Source organism: Acanthaster planci, linkage group LG01 (genome assembly GCF_054643075.1).
Source record: "Acanthaster planci isolate LZ-2023a linkage group LG01, COTS_SCS, whole genome shotgun sequence".
Lineage (NCBI taxonomy): Eukaryota > Metazoa > Echinodermata > Asteroidea > Valvatida > Acanthasteridae > Acanthaster > Acanthaster planci.
In genome coordinates this window covers 30693244-30714885 of record NC_141777.1, presented here as the reverse complement: position 1 = coordinate 30714885, position 21642 = coordinate 30693244, and the positions used below count along the sequence as shown (strand labels likewise).

Sequence of the window (21642 nt, the reverse complement as noted above, 5' to 3'; positions counted from 1 at the left end):
GTGGGTTAACCAATTACATTTTTAATTATTCCCACAAAACAAAATCACCCCCCAAAAAGTGATTTTTCCGAAGTCTGATTGCAGCCATTTTTCAAGTGGCAACCCTCAACTTTCTGGGGCACTTAGGACCATTTTTCAACCGTAGTTTTCAGCCCTTCTGCCCTCATATGAAAGCTCAAAGACCCAGGGAGTTGATCCTGGCGACGATTTACACAATCTCACCATTTTGGGGGCCAAACAATCTCCTTTTTCAAAAGATACTGGGGGGGCACTTTTAATGCTAATGAGCTGGTCAGAAATTCTTACTTGAATTAGTGGTCTGCACCCTGCACTGACGGTTTGAGTTATGTAAACAGCGCCCTCTGCAAAAAAATAATTATACAAATAAAAACGAAGCAGTCAGATACGTTTCACTGTTAGTGAATACCTACAGTCTAGTTAGTCTAGGTACCGCTCAAGATTTTTTCCTAGTGTACATAATACAACAATAGGCTGCGCCGACATCGATAAGTGATCAAAAGCCAGCCAACATTATAGGCCTACGGTGACTTGGGCGTCCGGTTAGTCAATCGTCCACTGATTAACTTGAATATCTTGTCTAAGAAAACTCAGACAGGATAGTTTACTGTTCATCTTTCCTTAAGAAGTTGTCTGTCTTCAGTACAGTACATCAGATGGCGGGGTTTGCAGCGGATAGGCATCAGAAACCTGTTTGATTCCCTCCACCAGTACCACTCTGCACCCACGCGCACTGGCGGTGGGACGGTTTAGTCATCTAGCCACAGCCAGCTGCCACGGCCTGTAGTCCTGTGGAGGACAGCTAAGACGAGGCTGTTTGTTGTCGATGAATCATGTCCAGCACTTCATCACCATGTAATTAGTCCTTCGCCTGTTGGTGGTGCACGGTGGGAGAAACAGTGTTGGTGTGTTTGTTGTGACATGCAGGCGAAGGAGATCATAATTTAGGCCTAGGCCTAATTATGAATTTTCAATGAAATAGCCTCTTTGAAATCTTGATCAACTCAGAGAATCACTGTGCCCTGAGATTGAGAATTTTTGTCTTTTCTTGTGGGGTGTAGTCACAAGTTGGATATGTGACCTTGAACAAGAAGCAGGAATTTAGTAGCCTGAGTACAATGTCAACTATGGCAGCATTGGAAGAATTCATGTCCCACCCACTTGTTGTATGGGTAAGTGAAGTTGAGTTTAAATTTTGCTATTAAAAAAAGATTCGTGGGTAAACGTGGATTTTTTTTGGCCAGTCTCATAAGGCTTGCTCATGGAGTGTCAAGTGATAATGGTGTATGAAAACTCTTTCTGTAGCCTTGCTTGTAGTTTAAACTTTTCTCACAGAAATTCTAAGACCTCCTTTTTCTTTGTCTGAAAAGTAAAGAAATTTGTAAATTTTGCTATGGCAGGAAGGAATACATAGGGTACTTTACCAGGTTGCATAATTTGAAACCAGCTTCTATACACAGGTACCCACCACACAGCCTGTATGCCACGGAGAGGCTAAAAAAAGTGCTTTCCAGACCAACCCTATTTTAGTGGTATAAACCTACTTGTTTTTTAGAAGGAAAATGTAAGGAAAACTTAAATGGGAAGTCAAAGAAAATAAACAAATGTGTCTGTAGTTTGAAATCAGTGTAAAAAATTTCAATGGACTTATTAACAACTAGTGCCTTGTAATGTGGGGGTCGTGCTATTTAGCGTCAACAAGCATCAACGAGAATCAAAGCATCAACAAAATATGTAAGCATTTTTAAAGAAATATTTGCAACATTAGTCAGGCTCCTACAAACCATATTCAATATATCATGTCATCGAAAATGGTACTTGAGTGTGGAAATTTGAGTGACAAATTCGGGCCTGCTCATGCAGCCTGACCCGCCGCCATCTTGTTTTCGCATGGACGGCAGAGTAAAGAAAGATGGCGGCCTCCATACATCGCAAAAAAGTTTTGTTTTTCTGCATGAATCTGGGAGCAAATTTGATGTTTCTCTTACACAGTGACAGGTCTTATAGATTCTGTAAAATATGATAAAACCACTTTTAAGTCTTTAGAGGGTATTTTAAAGTTGTTGATGCTTTGTTGGCGCTAGTTGTGTGTGTTGACGCTTGTTGACACTAAATAGCATGACTGTAATGTGGTGTTCTCTTCATTGGAAACAAATGCCACCCAAATGCTCTTGTGGATATTATGTAATTTTAGCAAGTTTACCTGCTTATGGTGTCCTGTTTTTAGATGACATGTAATAGGAAGCAGAATCTTTTGTGGGGAGGGGCTTTAATAGGATCAAGAAAAGGATATTGAAGTACATATGCATGTACCGTTACTCGTTATTTATACAGTATTGGTGAGTATATTAACTTATTAAGTTGTTTCTTTTTGGTCACTCACAGGTGACGACATTCAAAGATGGCAGTTTGGATTATATGGATCTTGTGGATGGTGTCTTTCTGAATGATGTCATGGCTCAAATGTGAGTACCAACAAACATTCCAAGGTTGAAGTTACTAATTTTGGACTGAAAAACTGGCTTCAAGTAGCAGTTTTACTGAATGTACCGGTATCGGATAATTGGATGATGAGCTTGGAGTTTTTAATTCAGCCCTTCTCAAGATGTGCAGAGTCATTTTAATCATTTTTATTTCAAGGAATTTGGCGTATTGTAAATCGTTCAGTTTCTGTGTCATGATGCATGTATAATGCATTGGAATGCATGCATAAACATTTAGTTTAATATTTAAACCTTGTGTCCTACATCTCAACATCAACATTCCGTAAACGAATTATTTGAACATGTTGAACTTACCATTTCAGACCAGGAAGGAATCATTCCAACTATACTCTCTGTACATTTTACAGGTGTGTGAAAAGCAGAAACAAACTAAACCTTGACCTCAGTGTACCAACACAGGAGGGTTACCTTTTGTTATACCCTACCATGAACTCATGTAAACAAAATATTGGAACAACCTTGTGCTTTTTCCAAATGGACTGTAAGATACGTGTACATGTAGGGTCAGCTGGCCTCTCTGCTCAGATTTACTACTTCCACCACCCACTCCTCAATTAACCACCCTAGAAGCTCACCATGGTCTTGTGGCTTTTTTCGTTCAGCAAACGAGGACGTGGTGTTACTAGGGGGAAAGTGTTTGTCAGGTAGGCTGGCAACCAAAGGATTTTGACTGTCTCCCTTCACCCTAAATTTGTTGGACTGCACCACTCATGCTACTCAGTCTGTGGTGGTGATGGGTTTTAAGCTTTTCTCATTTGCCGATTTGTTAGAGCACATGTTAGCCATGGTCTCAATTGCAGTACAGTGTCTATAGGCATCTGAATGTTTTTGGAGCATGACCTAGATATGAGAAATACAAGGTAAGGTTTTCCGCGGCAGAGTACATGTACGTGTACCCACGGTACCCGTGAACCAGTGATTAACCAGTAGCTCGTTCACTGTAGTTGCACCCTTTCCAAGATACCAGATATCCAGTACCGCCCCCTTTCTTGAGTCAAGTGACAGTATCTGGATGTTCATTTGGTCCTTTACAAGATCTTGTATTGTTAGGGGCTGGTTTTACTGAATGTTATACAAGAATGTATGCCACAGTTTCTTACGTTATCCCTAACCTTCCCCAACCTCACAGAATTAAACAGCAGTAAAGTGTTTAATTCTGTGGGGATAGGTCTGGTAGGCCCATAACAGCTGGCTTTTGCATTGAGTTTGGCATACCTCAGAGAAACAAAGTCCAACAGCCTCTGTGCACTAAGTCCCATATTGGTGTTTAACTTTGTGTGAATGGGGAAGGTTAGGGCCAGCAACCCTTGGGAGGTTAGGGTTATAAACATCCAAAACAGCTGAGAAACCTGTGGATAAAACCCCCTTTTCCTTGTTTCTTTTCCGAGGGAGCACAGAGTTTGCATTCTTGACTGCTGACTGTTAAGCTCCTCTTCAGTTACTGTTGTTTTTCTAAGTTTTCCGAATCAGAGCACTTCTGAAAGACACAGCCGATACTACAAATGTTGTTTTTCCTTGGGCCAAATATGTACATGTATGTAAAAGTGAAATTTTAGGACTATCTTGGGAAAATACTTTGGAAGAAATAGAATATAAGAAAGTTCTGTACATAAGCGTCACAAAGAGTTCTCTATGTATTGAACTAGACCTGCTGAAAAAAGACATCTTGGCATGATTGAAAATTACCGGTACATGTAATGCATCATGCATCTTTGATTTCAGCAATGTACCGGTACCTGTGGTTGAAATATTTTTCACGGGAGATGTTTTTTATCCTCGTATTGTGATTTTCATCACCATAGAAAGTTTGAAAACATCACATATTGTGCTTTTTCTCAGTAAAGATACTAATCGAGAAATTTCTTCCACATTTTTTCAACTGCAAATTTACGGTTGTCAGTGCGCTGGGAGAGAGTGGGCTAGGTTCAGTTCTGGAGGCTGCTTGTACATGTACATGCATACCAGTTCCAAGAAAAATTCCAGAGTAGAAAAAGTACCAGGTAAAAAGTGCCAAGTGCTTTGCCTGTAATTCAGTAACTTGGGAAAATAGTTTCTCAGTGTGAAGTCTACCAGTACATTGCAGCTTCTTTCTCAAACTACATGTACAAAATTGCACAGTGGTTTATTGCTGCTGTACTGCTTTTACAGGCATGCTCATACATGTCCCTGTACATGTAAAATATTAGATGATAAGTGCAAGACTACAGGGATGGGTATAGGCCTGGAAACATGTTTACATGAAAGTACTACACATGTATTGACAGTACAGCAAAGCATACCAGTAAACTTGACAAAGTTGCTATTTATTGGTTTGTCCTTGACTTGAAGAGCGGGGAAAAGAAAAATTAATTTACAGTTTGACTAATAGGCCCGTATGTATTTGACATAGGAATTTGATTGCAAAAGAAGGATTCCCCCTCCCCCCAAGATTAATTTTGGATGATTAATTATCTTGATGTGTTGCACAGTGGTCCCTGACCCATGCATGGTATTGTTTTGGTGCTGGAGTTTTTGTTTGTTACTTTCTTTCCGAATTAAATTTGTTTTCATGGCAAGTTTTTCTTCATCTGTTCACATATACGGTACGAGGGTACTTTTTAAAACCCCAAATTGCAAATATGCCGTTTGCCCAATTTTCTAGTGTTTTTAACGAAAGTGAAAGTCACTGCATGTTCCCATGGCTGTAGTAGTGTTTCCTGATCAGCTGGAAACAGCATTGCTTCTGAATGTAAGCCAAAATTGTGCATGGACTTGAGAAAGAAGGAGAATGATTTTGTTTTTGCATGCATCGTTGCTTTCAAGTTTGGTGCATGTCCTACTGTATGTAGTTCTGGAGTCCATTTTATTGCAACTTCAAGAGTTTTAGCCAGGAATTATTGGAGCTGGACCTCACCACATAATCCTTTTTGTGGTTTTATATCCTGGATTATTCCTTGTGGATTAAGAGATGAGTAACAAAGTCAATACGCAGATTAGAATGGATACTTCATTCTGTCAACTGGGCATACACATAAACAAGGATTACACAGTATTGCTGGTCAGCCATTTACAGAGCTCTTGATGTTGATAGGTGTACATGTACTTGTTCATTAATTACGAGTCTTAACTGCCTGAGTTATCTCTGTCAAAAATTCAAAACCCAACAATTTGTGGCTTGCATGAAAAAAGTTCCTGAAAGTGCAGCATCCTTTGTGAGCAAGTGAGAATTTGTTGTCGTGAAAGAATTGCAGCGAAATTTCGCTTGAGATGAAATATTCTCAACTTATGCGCATTCAGAGTGCGAATATTTGGCCTGATGTCACAAATTTGCATTTGTGTTCACCCCCCACGTCAAGCACATGGACATGTACAGTGTATGAACCGGTCTTAAGTTAGATCAGCTGGTATGAAATAGCCAATGGTTAATGGAAAATTGTTCATGAACGCTGTACATATGGTACAGTTGCATAAGTTTAAAAAATACACAACAGTACATGTAGTCCTACATGTCTTCCAGTTCTTTGCTAAATTTTTTAGTCAGCAAAAACGCCACATTACATGTCCTGAAATAAATTTCTGTGAATTTATCAAAGTTATTAACACAGTTTCTCCTTTAAACTCAAAGCCACAACCAATTAATCAAAGCTATAATTGCACCATTTCCCCTTAGTTGCCAAACCTTGCACTGGTACCTAAGGGTATGCACATTGTTCATTTGTACAGGTATGTACATGTACATGTACACGATGCCAGAGGTACCAGTATGGTATATGTGTGTACAATGTGTTGACACACAAAACCACAGTGAATGCTTGAGTTGAGATACTGACTTGCCTTGCCAAGTCCACCTTATTTACACTGCAAAGCCTGTGTGGTTTCTGAGCAACAGAAAAGATTCCAGTATGGGGCAGGCCAAGATAAGATCTCTACAAATTTAGCAGGGACCATTAATAATGGTTGGCTTGTGATACAGGAACATACAGTACATGTACATGTAGTTTGTAAAGAAATCAGCTTGTCGTTTACATCATGTATCAAAGTTTCATTCCACGTTGGGTTTATTTCTGTTGGAGGTGACTGTCATTTGTAACAATTGGACAATTCACCCACCCATAATTTTTGTAAACAATCTACATTTTACATGTGCATGTATACATGTACTTGCATAGGCATGCTCTACATTTTCATGCATACGGGTACATGTAATGCAGAAGGTTACTTTTTCAGAAGACATTTTATCAAGTGATTGAAGGGAATAAGTTTTTACATTACATTTTGCGTGGGCATGCACCCGGTACATTAATAAAATAATCACACATTTTGTGTGTTTGTCATTCACTGACACTGACAGCAAAACGTTGTTGACAGCTGCTTCGTTGTACGTAACAAGGTCAAAACAAAAGGGAATTCATGAGTTTCCTAAAAGAACAAATACATGCGCAGTTTTTCCCATTCTACCAAATTAAATTATTTCTTAAAAGATCTGTATGATATGCATTTGAGTCCATCACAAGTCCTGTCACGAGGCCAGTAGAGCTATTAAATATGGCTTTAAGTAGCTGGGGGAACATTGACAAAAGAATGCTTTTGTCAAAGTTCATTAGAATGGCTTGTGAATTAGCTTGAGACAGAATGACTTGTGATAGGCTTACAGGGACTTGTGATGGACTCGAATATAACACGGATACATGTATCACGGGCCATGCTAATAAATCATTGCCAAGACCATGATTCAGTGAGTTTCAGTTTTGATGTTTACCTAGGCATTGTACATGTACATTATGTATCATATGAATACACATCATGGAGGCCTCAGTGCATTGTACCTCCATGTACAGGTACATTTAGTATGATCAATTTTTGTACTTCTGTTATGTCTTTCTTCTCCAGTGACCCAAGACCCAATGCACTGAAGGTCAACCGTGAGGTCAACGGGGAAGTCAACCTGAGGATCCAGAATCTGGACACGCTGATGAAAAATATCAAAGCATTTTATCTGGTAAGCTTGAGAAAATTGCATCAATTGCCAGCATGGAAAATTTTACTTGAGTTTTGCTTTGTCCTGAACAAATGCCTTATTTGATTGTCCTGAATCCTCCCATTTCAATATAATTTTACCGGTACATTCACCCTAGAGCGTTAGGGTTTTAATACCCGCACCACCTATCTGCATTGGCCTTTAGGCTTCATTTGACAAACGTTTTGAGTTGGATGCAGCAGACTTCATTTCAGTATCCCCACTTCCTCTCTCTGCCTCTCCTGTTTGCCAAATTTACACATACCTGCACCATTCAACTTGGTTCTTCTTGTACAAAAAAAGTATCATTTTGATCACCCTTGCCCAGCGTACGACCCCTTGTATCAATGTTTTCCTTGGGCCTTGGCAGGAAAACAGAACATTACTTTGTGCTGCATTCATTCACAGATTTCAAGGGGATGTCATTAAATTTTAAATATTTTGCGGGTTTTGCCCTTACCTGATGTATAAATTAATAAACACTGTAAGCTCAGTGATGTCAGTCAATTTGAACTGGCTGACTTCATGTAAGAATCAGTAAAATCCAATGAAGATGGTCCAAGTGAAATAAATAAATTAGTGAATGTGGAAATTACTAATTTACATACATGTACATGTACATGTAGACCTGGAAAAACAATGCATAAGCATACTGTGTGTTTTTGTTTAAAGTAGGATTATGACCATTTTTTTGTTTCATATTTCTCATTTGATATGAATACAGTGAGCATGTTCACCAGTTTGTCATTATTGTATATATTTTCGTATGTGCCAGTGTAAGCATCAGTACCAGTAGACAGATGCACGTTGTGGTTTATGCAGTGGCCCAATTGCCACTATAGTTTGCCTCATTAGTGAATCCACTCCAGTACTGGACTATATTGATTGACGAGGAGAAGCCTTCACAGCCTGTAAGGGGAGATGTGCCATTTGCTGTGACCCAATTACACTGGAAATACTCATAAAGTACCACAGCATCAAGGGAACAGTTGATGTATTTATGTCATGTGTTCAAATGGAAATGCCACAAAAAGAAGAAACACATAAGTATATGATAAAGTGGCTTGGTGAAGTTTGGTTTATATTTTTAAGTTTATATACCACATGATTACCATTACCGACTGAGAAGAACTGGTTGTTAATAGGGCTGTGCCGAATATCTGAATGTTTGATCAATTATCGACTTTTCAAATATTATTTTCCAAATCTGAACGCAAAATTCATGAAAAGGAAGGAAGACTTTTCTTTTGTTTTAAATGAGAAAAATTGCATTATGGAGGCATGTTTCAAGCAGCTTCAAATGAAAAACGACAGAGATCTTACAACGATTCAAAAAGTAAAATATTCATTAAAAGATTTAAAAGGAATAGAGATACTCTTAGACATGAAAAGCTATTAGTGATTATGATGTGAAACTGTGTGTGTTATTGCAGCTGTTTTTGTGTGGTTTGTTCATCAACAATCTGCCAGTCGGTACCACCAAATTTCTGATATTCGATCGAATTGAAGGTCGAATATTCGAATAGTGAATTATTTGAATTGACTCAGCACTAGTTGTTAACAAGCTAATCGACAGAATGAGGTGTCAGTAATCACACATTGCTTGTTGTTGATTATGGGCATTATAATAAGGCTCTGCTCACTGTAGGCAAGCGGAAGAGCGTGGCCCTCAACATTGCTCCAAAGCATTGTTTCAGAAATCCTTGGTTAGCAGACATGAAGTGGAGTCCTGGCCTTTCCACAATTGAGATTTCCAAGTCTGAATTGATTTGGCATTGATAGTGTGTGTGTGTGGACATTTGTAAGTATTTCTGGTATAATAATTCACAAATTTAATCCTTTTTTTCAGTAAGCCAGACTTTCACTATTGATTTCTTGTTAATCCCTAGCACCTCAGTAGAAACTTTATTGACTAAGCACACCAGCTGCTCGGCATTCTTTCAGTTTAAACATCAATGAATTCACACATGCACAGATCGGCACATGTATGGCACACTTAAGTTGAATACACCAATTTTATCACAATAGAAATAAATCACACATACTGGGATTTCACTTTGTGATTTTTAAACACCCATCTTGTTCTTTTAAAGTACATTTACATACCAGGTATGAACCATTGGACAATTAGAAATCTAGAAATGGAAATTTTATTGCAGGAAAGTCCTTCAGTTTCTCAATTTCTTCAAGTGCATTAACTGCATGGATGCAGTCCTAATACATGTACATGTACATATATTGTACATGTACCGTGGAACGCAACTATAACGAACACGATGGGGTCCACGCTAAATGTTCAGTACTGCGGTTGTTTGGTATAGTGAATTTAACTGCCGAACGTTTGTTGCCATGTTGAATAGCGCCCTGTCTTGTTTAACTGAAGTGTACCCTCTTTTAAAACTGTGGTTCGCTGTTTTCTCTGTTGATTTGTGTATCAGTGGCGCCCTCTTTAGACTATTGTCAGTGCAGTGCCACGGAGCGCATACCGGTACGTGCGGTTTTCTTCCGCACCCGATCATGCGGAGTCGCAAAACCAGTGTCTATTCAATACCGTTAGCAAATAGTGGCTTTCCCTTAACTAATCCTTGGGAAAATAATGGCCACTTGTCACTCTCCAACATAGAAAACACCGACTGTTTTATCATGTTGACGTTCGGGAAAATTACAAATGGCAACTGAATTGTGTTTGGTAGGTTCTGTGTACAACTTATTGGGAGCCAAGGACGATGTTCGCTACAGCCGAATGTTCAGTATAGCGGTGTTCCTCTGTAATTGGGTTAACTTATGTTCACAGCATTTTCAGCTTTGGGTGACTGGTGTAATTTTGGACAAGAGAACTTCATGTACAGGCTTTTAAGGAAACTTATATCTCGGCACTTTTGCTACAAAGCCATTGTTATTTGTTACAAAATATCTCTGGGACTAGGCTTACTATGGAACAGTCAGGTACTGTATAAGTGCATATGCAAGTGCAGGCCTTTACGTTGTCACATGATGTAGCGAAGGGTGTGGGAAACCTGTTCAGCAATGATGGGATAGGGTTGAGAACACTGTACATGTATACATGTAGGTACATGTATTGTCACAATGGTGGTCTCCTTGGTTGAATGGTTGCATTGTCCAGCAATTACTGTATTGTGATAGACTGCCTACCCTGTGTAGCTTTGCACTTGATCTCAGGGTCACCGACCCATCTGATCTTGTCAAGTCCCATGTGTCTGTCCAATACCATGTGGAAATATAAAGAGACTTTTGGGTGTGTACATGTACATGTACCAGTGCATATAATGTGAAACCCACAGCAGGTGGCCCTCATGCACAGTACTATGCTTTGGGCAATTACATGTACCTGTGTAAAAGGATGTCCAGATAAGGGTAACAGTACACCAATACATGTAGTTGTGACTTTTGAACGGTTGTAAAAACCTCTTTGTACATGCACTGTACATGTATGTATTCATGTACATGCACATGTATGAAAACCTATATTAATCCTCCTATGCGAAGATACATTCTTGAAAAAGTTGTCCAGTCTATCCAAATCAGTCCAGTGACCCCAATGTATCTGTGTACTGTGGTAAATGGAGTGGGAGGAATTTTTGACTGTGACAAAACCGTAGTTCAGATGATGAACTACAGTAGATGTGTGCACACATATGCATGTACCGGTACATGTACATACCTTTTTTGTTTCAATTAACCAATCAAACGCTGCCAGCCTGTTTCCAAATCCTGATCCCAAACTGCTAGCTGTGAAAGGTGTCTGTTTGTTACATGTACATGTAATTGTCCTTCCTTAGACCAGAGATAAAAATGAAACTTGACAATATGCAACACAAGAAGAACAATGATAGTACTTTGGCTTGGCATCAGGGAGATGTTAATTTTATACTGGCTTTTTCTACCCTTATACACTGTACCAACGAATATTTCACTGTATTCTAAGCGTGGTCCGAGGGGCTCCCCCCTCCAAAACTCTTGGGCCACGCTGAGGATACGGCATGAACACATGTACCCCTGATGAATAGATACAAGATATGTGTTGGAGTGGTCGAGGACGCCATAAAGGTAAGCCAAATGAGACCAGCGAAGGATTGTGGTAATTCATGTGTGTGAGGGTAAAACTTCTATTAAAAAATGATGAGAACGACTTGACATTTAAGAATTAATTGCTGAAATTTCCCCAAAGTAACGTGGGTTGACATTTTTATGATGACCACTTACTTTCAATAATAATTTACACAGATGAGACATACATGTACCTACACAGTGCATGTACAGTGTAAATGTAATGGTATTGTTAGATTAATTGTTTTTTTCATACTTGTCACTGTGTACACCAAACAGAAAGGAGGCGATGTTGCTGAAGTGTGGGTATTTCCAGAAATTAGGGGTCCAACAGTGTGACAGTTTCGTGTCCCTGTTACATCTGACCTTTGTTATTTGACATGTAGGAATTATCACCAGAATTGTTTTGTTTGGCAGGTAATTTGCATTAATTCATCACTCTTGGAAATTAGAAAATGTGTTCTGAACTTACAAATCATATGTCAGATGTAATTGGGACACCAAAAAAATGGACCCCTAATTTCTGGAATTATCTTTATCCCCATTTATTACACACATCTCAAGTAAATACATGGAAGTATTAACCCAAACAAACAACTGAATTTGTTAGGAACTTGACTCTGTGTATACATTAATTCCAGTAGCCTGCATTAATTTCAGTTATGTTTTTTTATTAGTTACACAACTGCTCATTGCTTTCACTCTGTGTATTTTATTAATTTATTAAACTGAATCAGTCGTACAACGAAAAAGCTTCAAAGCTCTTAGCGGGTGAGGATCCGTATGTTGAGATGGTCTAATAACCACAGCCACCCAACCAGGGATTGTAACCTGCAGTGCTTTCTGTAATCTGTCTGGCTTCGTTAAGGCGTGTCATTGCTGATGCAGTATGATTCATATCACTATGGTAATCACAAACTTCATAAAAGCTCTAGGCAATTGAGTTACTGTGCATACATGTACATACAGACTTAAAGATTTAGGTCGTTGCTGTGCTGCTAATTAAGTATGGATTTTTAAAGGTGGAATTCTACAGTGCGTATTCATGTGTAATACATATACAGTGCGTACTGTACAACTGCAAGAAATGTTCATTTTTTGGAGTCATGCTGTTTTATTGTGTTGTCAACTCATAAAAAATTACTTGAATTTTCTATTTACAACAGGTGGCTATTTTTGTATTCATGAGATATTTACCATTGGAGCTTTTCATTGAAGCTGCTGGTAGTCTCTTCATGTACATGTATACGTACATGTTAATGTACATATGTGCAAAAATGGACAACGTACATGCACATGTACGTGTATGATGAGTACGTTACTATTGGTTGGAGAATTCTTGGGGTTTGTGAAAATTGGGGTGTGTTCATTTCAGAAGTTTATGTACATTCAGGCTATATTTAGCAAGTACTGTGAGTGTATTGCATATAATTATGTTCATGTATTATGCCCCAGTGTTAAAGAATTAGGCTACATGTTTCAATGTATTGAAATTACTCAGAAATCATTTAGTTTTGGCATGGAGGAATCCATGCTTGTACCGCGAATCACAAGTGTTTTAAGATTTTTTTCTTAATTCAGGGCACTTTATACAGTTGCTTTGCTAAATCCCTGTGCCTGTTTGTTCACATCACACGTATCAGTCAGGTATCAGTCAGAATCATGCATGTCACGTAAACATGTGTATACCATTCATTATTACTCATACATGGCTCAGTGCACACTTGTACATGTACATGTACATGTAGGCCTACCGGGGTACCTCCTGTATGACAGTCACATTATACCTCATTGCTTCAGGGTAGATATTTGGGAATAATTTCCCCTGATGAAACTGGATTCCAATCCATAATGGCAAACACCTTGCAACTGTTGGTAATGAGGCCCTCCCGGAGCTAACCTCACCTACCCAGTACTTGCACCGGGTACTTCAGTTTTTGCATACATGTATGTCTCTGTTGCTGGAACTTTTAAGTGCTAGGAATTTGTTCTGAGGCTGTAGTGTTACTATTACATGAACTGCAGACAGTTGACCCAAGAGCACATTGTTCACCCAAATCTTTGGCATCCAAAAACAGACAAACAAAATTGATCTCATGTTGTAATCCTAACCATTACGTTGAATAATTTGTGTGCGCTGCATATTGACATTTTTAGACATTTTTCACTTCTACTTAATGTCGTCATGGCCCCCCTCCATGAATCTTTTATGTGTTACAATCCGAAAAAGTCCTATTTATGAATAATAATTATTCCAAAGCTTGAATTTTCTCCAATGCAACAAAGAAATCAAACAAGATCACGCTGATGTAAGGAACAAATAAACAGTTATGATTTAATGATAATGCTACACTCAGCTTGTAAAGAAAAAAACAAAAAAAAATGCTGATTGGAAAGTTTGCAATGATAAGAAATATCTCATATAAACAAGGTGTTCTTTTGGGCGAGAACTTGGCTGGGCACTACAGTGAAGAATGCTAGACTCTAACAGTTCAGTCTTTGACAGTGCAAAATAAGCTGCAACGGGGACAAAGACCACGTCGAATAAGAACTCCAGACTATACGCTAGGTAACTGGAAATAGCGTCAGCTTACAAGAAATTTCCCAGACATACAACAAGAATGTTCATGACTACTCATTCGCTGTGGCCTGGGATCAAATGCGGGTCACACACAGGATCTGTGCGGTGCCATTACTTAATCTGCCACATGTTCAGAGACTGTGTGTGTAAACATAACATATGTATCAGAAATACTGTACCATTGCAGCTGGGCAAACTGTATGTTTTAATGACTGAAAATATACTTATCCAGGAGGGTGGTGGTGTGTCATCAGCTAACCCACCATTGTTACATGTACATGTGGCATTTATTGCATGAAGGGAATCATTATTGAGATCTCTCTGACAGGTCGCAGCTGGATTTTCAACCAGCCGTGACTGCTATTCAAAACTGCCAGGCAGCAAGCCGAAGTTTGTGTCCAAAACTTTCAGCTGTGGCTAGCAACAACCTGATGGCCTATGGCAGACTGTGGCTACCTCTTGCAACTACTTCCCATGGATGTGGCTGTTACATTCAGCCCAGCTAAGACTTAAAGACCCAGTATTTTTCTTTCACCAAGCACAAGTTCAGTATGATGTAGTGTAAAAGGAAATTACATGTAAAATAGTAAAAGTCATTTCTCATGTTACCCAAGTGCTTGTCTTGGAATGACTCATCATCAGACTCACAAATTTCCATAATTTTGTTCTGAAGAATAAGAACAGGTGCCTTCAGTGGTGCAATATGTACTGTACTGTACGTGTACATTTACACTGTACTTTTGGTGGTACCGTACCGGTATTACTGTAGTTTCCCATGTATGATATCTTTATTATTGTAAGTACGCGGTACATGTAGTATGGATGCATACATGTATTGAATGCACTGCAGCATTCTTCAAACCCAAGTCATTATTCCCTGCCATTCAAAGGACCCAGGATATTACAAATAACATTATGTACATATTTTTCTCCACGTTCTGGTGCTGTGAAACAACATGTGCACACCTAACGGACGGTACACGGACCCCCAATGTGTCATGTTTTGGAGTTGAGCTAACGTACTTTCTGGGTGAAGGACAGTTGAACCTTAACTCTTAACATACTCCTTTTACATTGGATGCAGGTATCGGTAATTTATCATCCTTGCTGTTTCTTCTGAAAGTGGGATGTAAATACGGATTGGAAGGTTGGCATGTTCCCCATTATGGTGTCTGTTGTGTTTCCTGCTGTCATTCACTACCTCATAGTGTGCTTTATGGGTCATACCTTTGACCCGACCTGCTTCACATTTTGCCAGGGGTGAAACTCAATACCTTCCGCATGATAAATGAATCTGTCAACACAAACTGTGACACTTGTGGCATGTCTGTGCTTGGAGTTCATGTGCATAAACAATACAATTGGAGGGGTGGACTATATGTCACCATTGAGGTAGGAAATATTTATTTTTCATGCAGTCACTCAAAAGTTTAAAAAAAGTAAAAGACAAAAATAATAATTAGTGTGACCCCAAGGTTCTACATTTTAAAAGATCTGACAAGCAAGTTCTTTTAAGATATGTGTATACCGGTACATGTCACGTCTGAAGAGATTTGCCTATTGCAAAATTCTGCTTAGTCGCAATTAAACCATACATGCAGAATAGTGCTCAGGAGATGCGTAATGTACACATGCACATGTAATGTACGGTATATACATGTGCACATTTTATGTACCGGTACCCCCAGGACTGGTATACTCATAATAATCTGTTGTACTTGAATGTGTAGGTTCATGTACATGTACTTAGTCCTTTACAGAAGGCTTGCAAATATACATAAAGCTGCCCTAACAATTTCAAGCTGCCACAACCAAATAAGAAATTAATTATGCCATGTGCACGTCCTTCTTGACGGTTTATTTTGAGAGGAGAGGACCATTTGGGAAAGTTGTCACGGCTTGTCCATCCATGTGATTTGGAAGTAAATTGTATCATTGAATAAGTCAGCCGACGTGATGAATGATGCTTGCTTTATTTGACAGTTAATTTAGTCATTAGAACCGCAGAGCAACACAAGTGACAGTGGTGGAAAAATTAATATTGGTGTGGTGCATTCATGTACCGATACATCACCCTGCTATATCAAACACGACCTTACATGTCACTTACAAGTTCTATCATTGACCCATAGAGTGTAGTACATGTACATGTAAAGTTGTTACTGCTAAAGCGGAAGGTGCACTTTGTACAGCAGGATTCACTATCTTGTCTCTGGAGAACCATCTTAGGAATTTGAGCCTCTCATTATGGGGCATTGCTGGTATTTCTCTTAGCCAATGGGATGTTATGACACTGGTGTCATATAAAGGAATGCCTTCCAGATGCCTGGGGAGTAAAAGTGCTTCAAGATGCGTAAGGAGTATGATATACGCCTGTAGGCCTACTGCATTGATTAGTTGTACACATGTACATGTCCCCTTGATCTTAGAGATGTTTTCCTACTTGCCATATTTAAACTGGAGCAGTTGCACAACAGTCCTCCTCTGCATATATTCTTCCAGAGACATTGTACATGTGTTGCACTATACAACCCTTATCCAGTACAGATGTATACATAAATACCAGTATGTACCTGTACATGTAATGTAAGGTACACACTGCATTTGTATCGTGATTGAATAACGCGAACATATGATGTATAATAGTACATGCAGTGGCCACCCAGGAATTGTAGGAGGGGAAGGGAGCTCGATCCAAAATTTACCACCAAAATGCATTTACATTTATAGCTCACGGTGCTCGAGATCCCCCTAGCACCACTGAGGATTGGGATTTAGGGCTACAAGTAGTTTTAGGTGTATTTGGTATCTTCATAAGTTTCAGAGAGGGAGAATGGGGGCTCAGGAGGCTCAAGTCCCCTAAGGACATCCCTCCCCTCCCCCCACCACTGAATACATGCTTATATTATAGGGTGTACTAGTAATAGTATGTAATGCATGGAAGATGACACGTGTGGTGGGCTTTATGCAGACAGTTGTTCAGTCACTAGCATACCTGTAAAACAAGTCCAGAGGAAAATTAAGATAATTCACCAGGTTTTTATAGATATTGACATTTGAATTCCTAGCCTGCTTTGGTTTGCCCAATGGCTCTCAGTAAAACATTCAGAGCCACTGAACACTGAGCAGAATGCTGTAAATTTTTGTGATAGATATCAGAGCATGGAAAAAGGACACAGAAGGAGTTTGAACTGCCCGGGCTATAACATCTGGCCAATTACCTCTTTCTGGCATGCCCAGTATGTTCATACTATAGCCACAGCACGGCGAACGCTTGCTATGTATGATCTATTTCACAATCACAAAGTCCCTTTGTACCCTATGGTTGCCATGCAATTTTTCACTGGTAATCTGCATCCTTAAAACTTTGTGTACTGAGGTTTAGGAAATTGAATATTCATGCATTTCCTGGTGCTTGGTATGATCTCATAACAACATCAAATTTAATGCTTCTGCAGTTGCTTGTATTATGCTGTGTGCCCTAAATCTATACGTGCAGTCATTGCCCTTAATGAACTCTTTTTTCTGGAGTTATTTTGGGAATAAATTACCCTGTTGTTCACAAGATTTTGTTTTTTGTTTGAATCATTTTTGTTATGGCATTTGTACAAAAGCATTTTTACGAGATTTCATGAGCACTCTCTCTGATGAAATAGTGCATTTTGTTCCTTATAAACTTAGCTTTCCAGCAGTAGCCAACATTTTGTTGGCCAGACTTAGCCAAATTCGCATCAAGTCTTTGAAAACTGTTATATTGGAGGGAGGGGAATAAAATTACAAACTTTACATGGATAATAGAAGTGTAGGGTTTTGTGAGATCATTGTACATCTAAATGAACTTTATGAATGTATGGATAACAGATTTATGTGTATTACAGTCTGCACACTTTCATTCATTGTGAATTTGTAATGTTGAAGAAAATGCACTGACATGGATAGAAGCAGTAGCATCGACAAGAAAAACACCTGTTATGCTTTGAAGTCTAAATTCCTGGAGTCAGCAGTACCTCAAAAGTGGGGTCAATGTTCTGATTGATTAGACATTAGAAAAGAATTGTTTCCAGTGATAAAGTGTTAAAAATTGTACAGTTATCGCTTACTGTCCAAGTTCATGTCAACTTTGAACTGCAAGTACACGTACGTATGCGGATTGTACCGGTAGAGATCGAGATGCAGGTTTCTCCAATCCACCCTCGCTCTAAAGAGGGTCCCACCCCAGACCCTGTGACCACATTGTTTATACCTGTAGGATATCCCATTGTACGGTATGTACGGTATCGGGGATATTCACAATGGTGCATACAGGTACATAGAGTAATAGGTATTCATCCCGAATACACTGCAAATCTGCAGTTTCACATGTAAGTATTGTTTCATTTCTTACTCAGGGAGTCCAGTCATGCTCAAGTTAATTATACAGACATGTTTGCACGTCATACATGTCCCATTCCTGTACATGTGCAGTCCTGAGACTACCCTGATCCCCGTCATCTGATTGTTTAAATGTGAGGATTCATTTTATTGATCCTGTCATTTACCAAGAATCAACTAAGGTGGGGCAGTGACTCAGTCTTATGAATAAAAAATGAGGCTATTCAACCTGCGCTCTACTACCTTCTGTACATACATGTACATGTACCTTGCTACATATTTATGCATACATGTATCTAACTGTAGTCCTTAAGGAGATTTTGTCTCAAGCTTTGCATGGGTGGATTGTTAAATGTTTATGAGGTGGTTTATGTCAGTGCTATAGCTACAGTTGGCTCAGAATGGTAATTACACTGTAGAATTTAGTACGCCACACTTAATATTAACTACAGATGAGTCCCTCAAAGTCAGACCAACGCTCCTCTGCCAACAATTAAGCTTCAAATTTGTGATAAAATCTATCATTTGGGCCTGATGTTCACAAAATCTTTAAATTCTATTCAGGGAGACATGAGGTAGCGGTACAAAGCACTATAATTGTACCATGTGTTACATTCATTAATGGGGACATTGTTGGCAACCAGATTTGAGTGTGATATCAAGATCTTAGTCACATCAGGAACATTTTTTTAAGTGGTGCCATAGTTCAGTCTGAAAATACTGTTGTCCATTCTCTCCTTTCATTAAGCAGACCCTGGACTCAGATTGAGCAAACATACTGCTTGACAGCGTTTAATCCATCCATCCATCGGCAAAAATCTGCCCAGACTAATCATGCAGGAGCAGACAAAGCTGAGCAGACAACATCCAGAGGTGTAGTCAGGATCAAGTACGGTCCGATTCTCGGCGACAGAAATCTTGCCTTGGCAGTATCTGTACACAGGGTCCCTGTAATACGATGGCATCTGGCTAATGAAAGTTGGTTTCCTTCAATTTGCATGTAGACTGTCTGCAGACACTGAAAAATCCACAAAATTGAATGCAAGATGTAAAATCGACTCTCATTTGAACCGTATAAATTGTGTGCTGTAATTAAAGATGAACTGATTGTTGCATCAATCTTACATGCCTTGTGTGGACTTGTGAACAAAAGATGTCTACATAATGCAGGAAGGGAAGACGTTCTGTGGACTTACAAGTACCCATGTCCACAGGACATTTCCCTTACTCCGACCAAGGGGCATTTGGGGTTAGGGTCATAGTCGTAAAAGCAAAAGGAACAGTCCGTGAAACATTTTACCAAAATCCAGCTGAAAATTGTGTTCCCAGTTCAAGAGATGAGTATTTTCACCAAATTTTCTTAACTGCACAGAAAACAGAGGAATGTCCACACAAGGTACATGTATGCAATGCACCATAAGTATGTGTAGGCTTACGTTCACTCAGGTGTTCGTATATACATGTATCGGAACATGGCAACATGCATTGCAAATGTGAGCAACTGTGGAACTGAAGTTGAAAGTATCAGCAATGAAGTTTTGCTTTCACCGTTCCTTTCAGGAAAACATTAAATTGAAAACTAGAGTTAGAACAGAGCATGTCGGTACATGTACATTGTACATGTGTGAATGTGACTCATTTGTCCCTGTGTTGATTTTTCGTCGGGCGTAGATGTACGTACAGGTTATCATACCAAACATTTCCCTTTTTCCTGAGGATGTACATTCTGGGACTTTCATGTACATGTATGTAAATATTGTCGGACCCTGGAGACTCTATCCCAACTGCAGTCTCTTATCACATTTGGCTGCCCCAACATTTTTCTGCTTCCCTGGATGTGGAAAACCCAGTGGAGTGTGACACATAAGATGGAGTGCAGTTATTCATGAATATTATACAGTAGCTCTGAATTTACCCTTCTCTTTAATGTAAAAGTGCAGGTGTACATGTATACATGTACATGTATGTAAGCATTGGGTTCATGACCCAGACTAGCTCAGACTTGCACTTCCATTCACCACAGTCCCCTTTTGTGATGGATGTGGTAGTAGGAATGAAAAAGGATACTCTTTAGGCTTTTGAGTGAGAATACCTATAGAAAATCAGGGAAGATAGATGTCACAGGGTGACCTGAGATCGACTGGCAGAATTTTAGTTTGTGTACATGTATATGGGTAATTCCAGAAATTAGGGGTCCATTTTTTTTCGTGTCCCTGTCACATCCGACGTATGATTTTGTAAGTTCAGAACACATTTTCTAATTTTCAAGAGTGATGAATTAATGTAAATTACCTGCCAAACAAATAGTAATACTGCAGTTTGAAATCAATTCCGGTGGTTTTTCCCTGTCAAATAACAAAGGTCAGATGTAACAGGGACATGAAATTGTCACACTTTTGGACCCCAAATTTCTTGAATTAACCATCTAGCATTTTTAATTGACTTGAGTCCTCGTGCACTTGTACATTAGGCCTTTCTACGAGGAAAAAATCCAGTACATGCATTGTTTGAAGTCATAAGCCCTCTCATAACTACATGTACATGTATCTCTCTTCTTATATCCATTTAATTTAATATACATGTAAATAAATATGTGAATATTCATTCCAATAAGTATTTCATAATTTTGCTGCCTAATGCATTAACTAGCCTCAACCATGCCTGTGATATGTACATGTACATGTAAATAAAGCTGCTCTCCAGGGATTATGGAAAGTAATTGTGTCTGGGAATCCTCCAAGGGACAGGCTGCTAGAAAAGGCTGGTCTGATATTCAAAGGTATCCTCCGTAATTCAAAGTTGCCTTTGGAGATACATGTACCATGCAGCAGGCTTGCTTTCAGATGCAGGCTTTTTAGACCCTGTCCTCAGATAGACTTACCAGTATCTTTCCGTCATCAAAGGCAGAAATGTGATGACAAAAATGTCACTTACTGCTATGAGACTGAGACGTCCTCTTTATCAAAGCTTCCCTTGAGTATGTTCTTCTCAAATAACTTCACGGTCCTACCCCTCTATCTCTGACCTTCCTCCCCCAAACTCTACTGATCCCTTGTTCATCCTACCGTCCAAATGAAAAGATTTCAAATTTAAAGAACTGTACT

At 39.2% G+C, this 21642-nt stretch overlaps 1 protein-coding gene across 5 annotated transcripts in view; it reads left to right on the top strand.

The window, feature by feature from the left end:
- The first annotated feature begins 482 nt into the window (after positions 1-482).
- LOC110976732 (girdin-like) overlaps positions 483-21642 on the top strand; it is a 65487-nt gene continuing 44327 nt past the window's right edge. For 2 of the 5 annotated variants that reach the window (XM_087135754.1, XM_087135744.1), the window contains exons 1-4: positions 483-1190; positions 2404-2483; positions 3125-3166; positions 7392-7500. In XM_087135754.1, the coding sequence (XP_086991880.1) occupies positions 1137-1190; positions 2404-2483; positions 3125-3166; positions 7392-7500 (285 nt within the window). In that variant the 5' untranslated portion in view covers positions 483-1136. The remainder of the gene's footprint in view (positions 1191-2403; positions 2484-3124; positions 3167-7391; positions 7501-21642) is intronic. The other 3 variants (XM_087135768.1, XM_087135761.1, XM_087135750.1) reach the window with 2 other exon arrangements.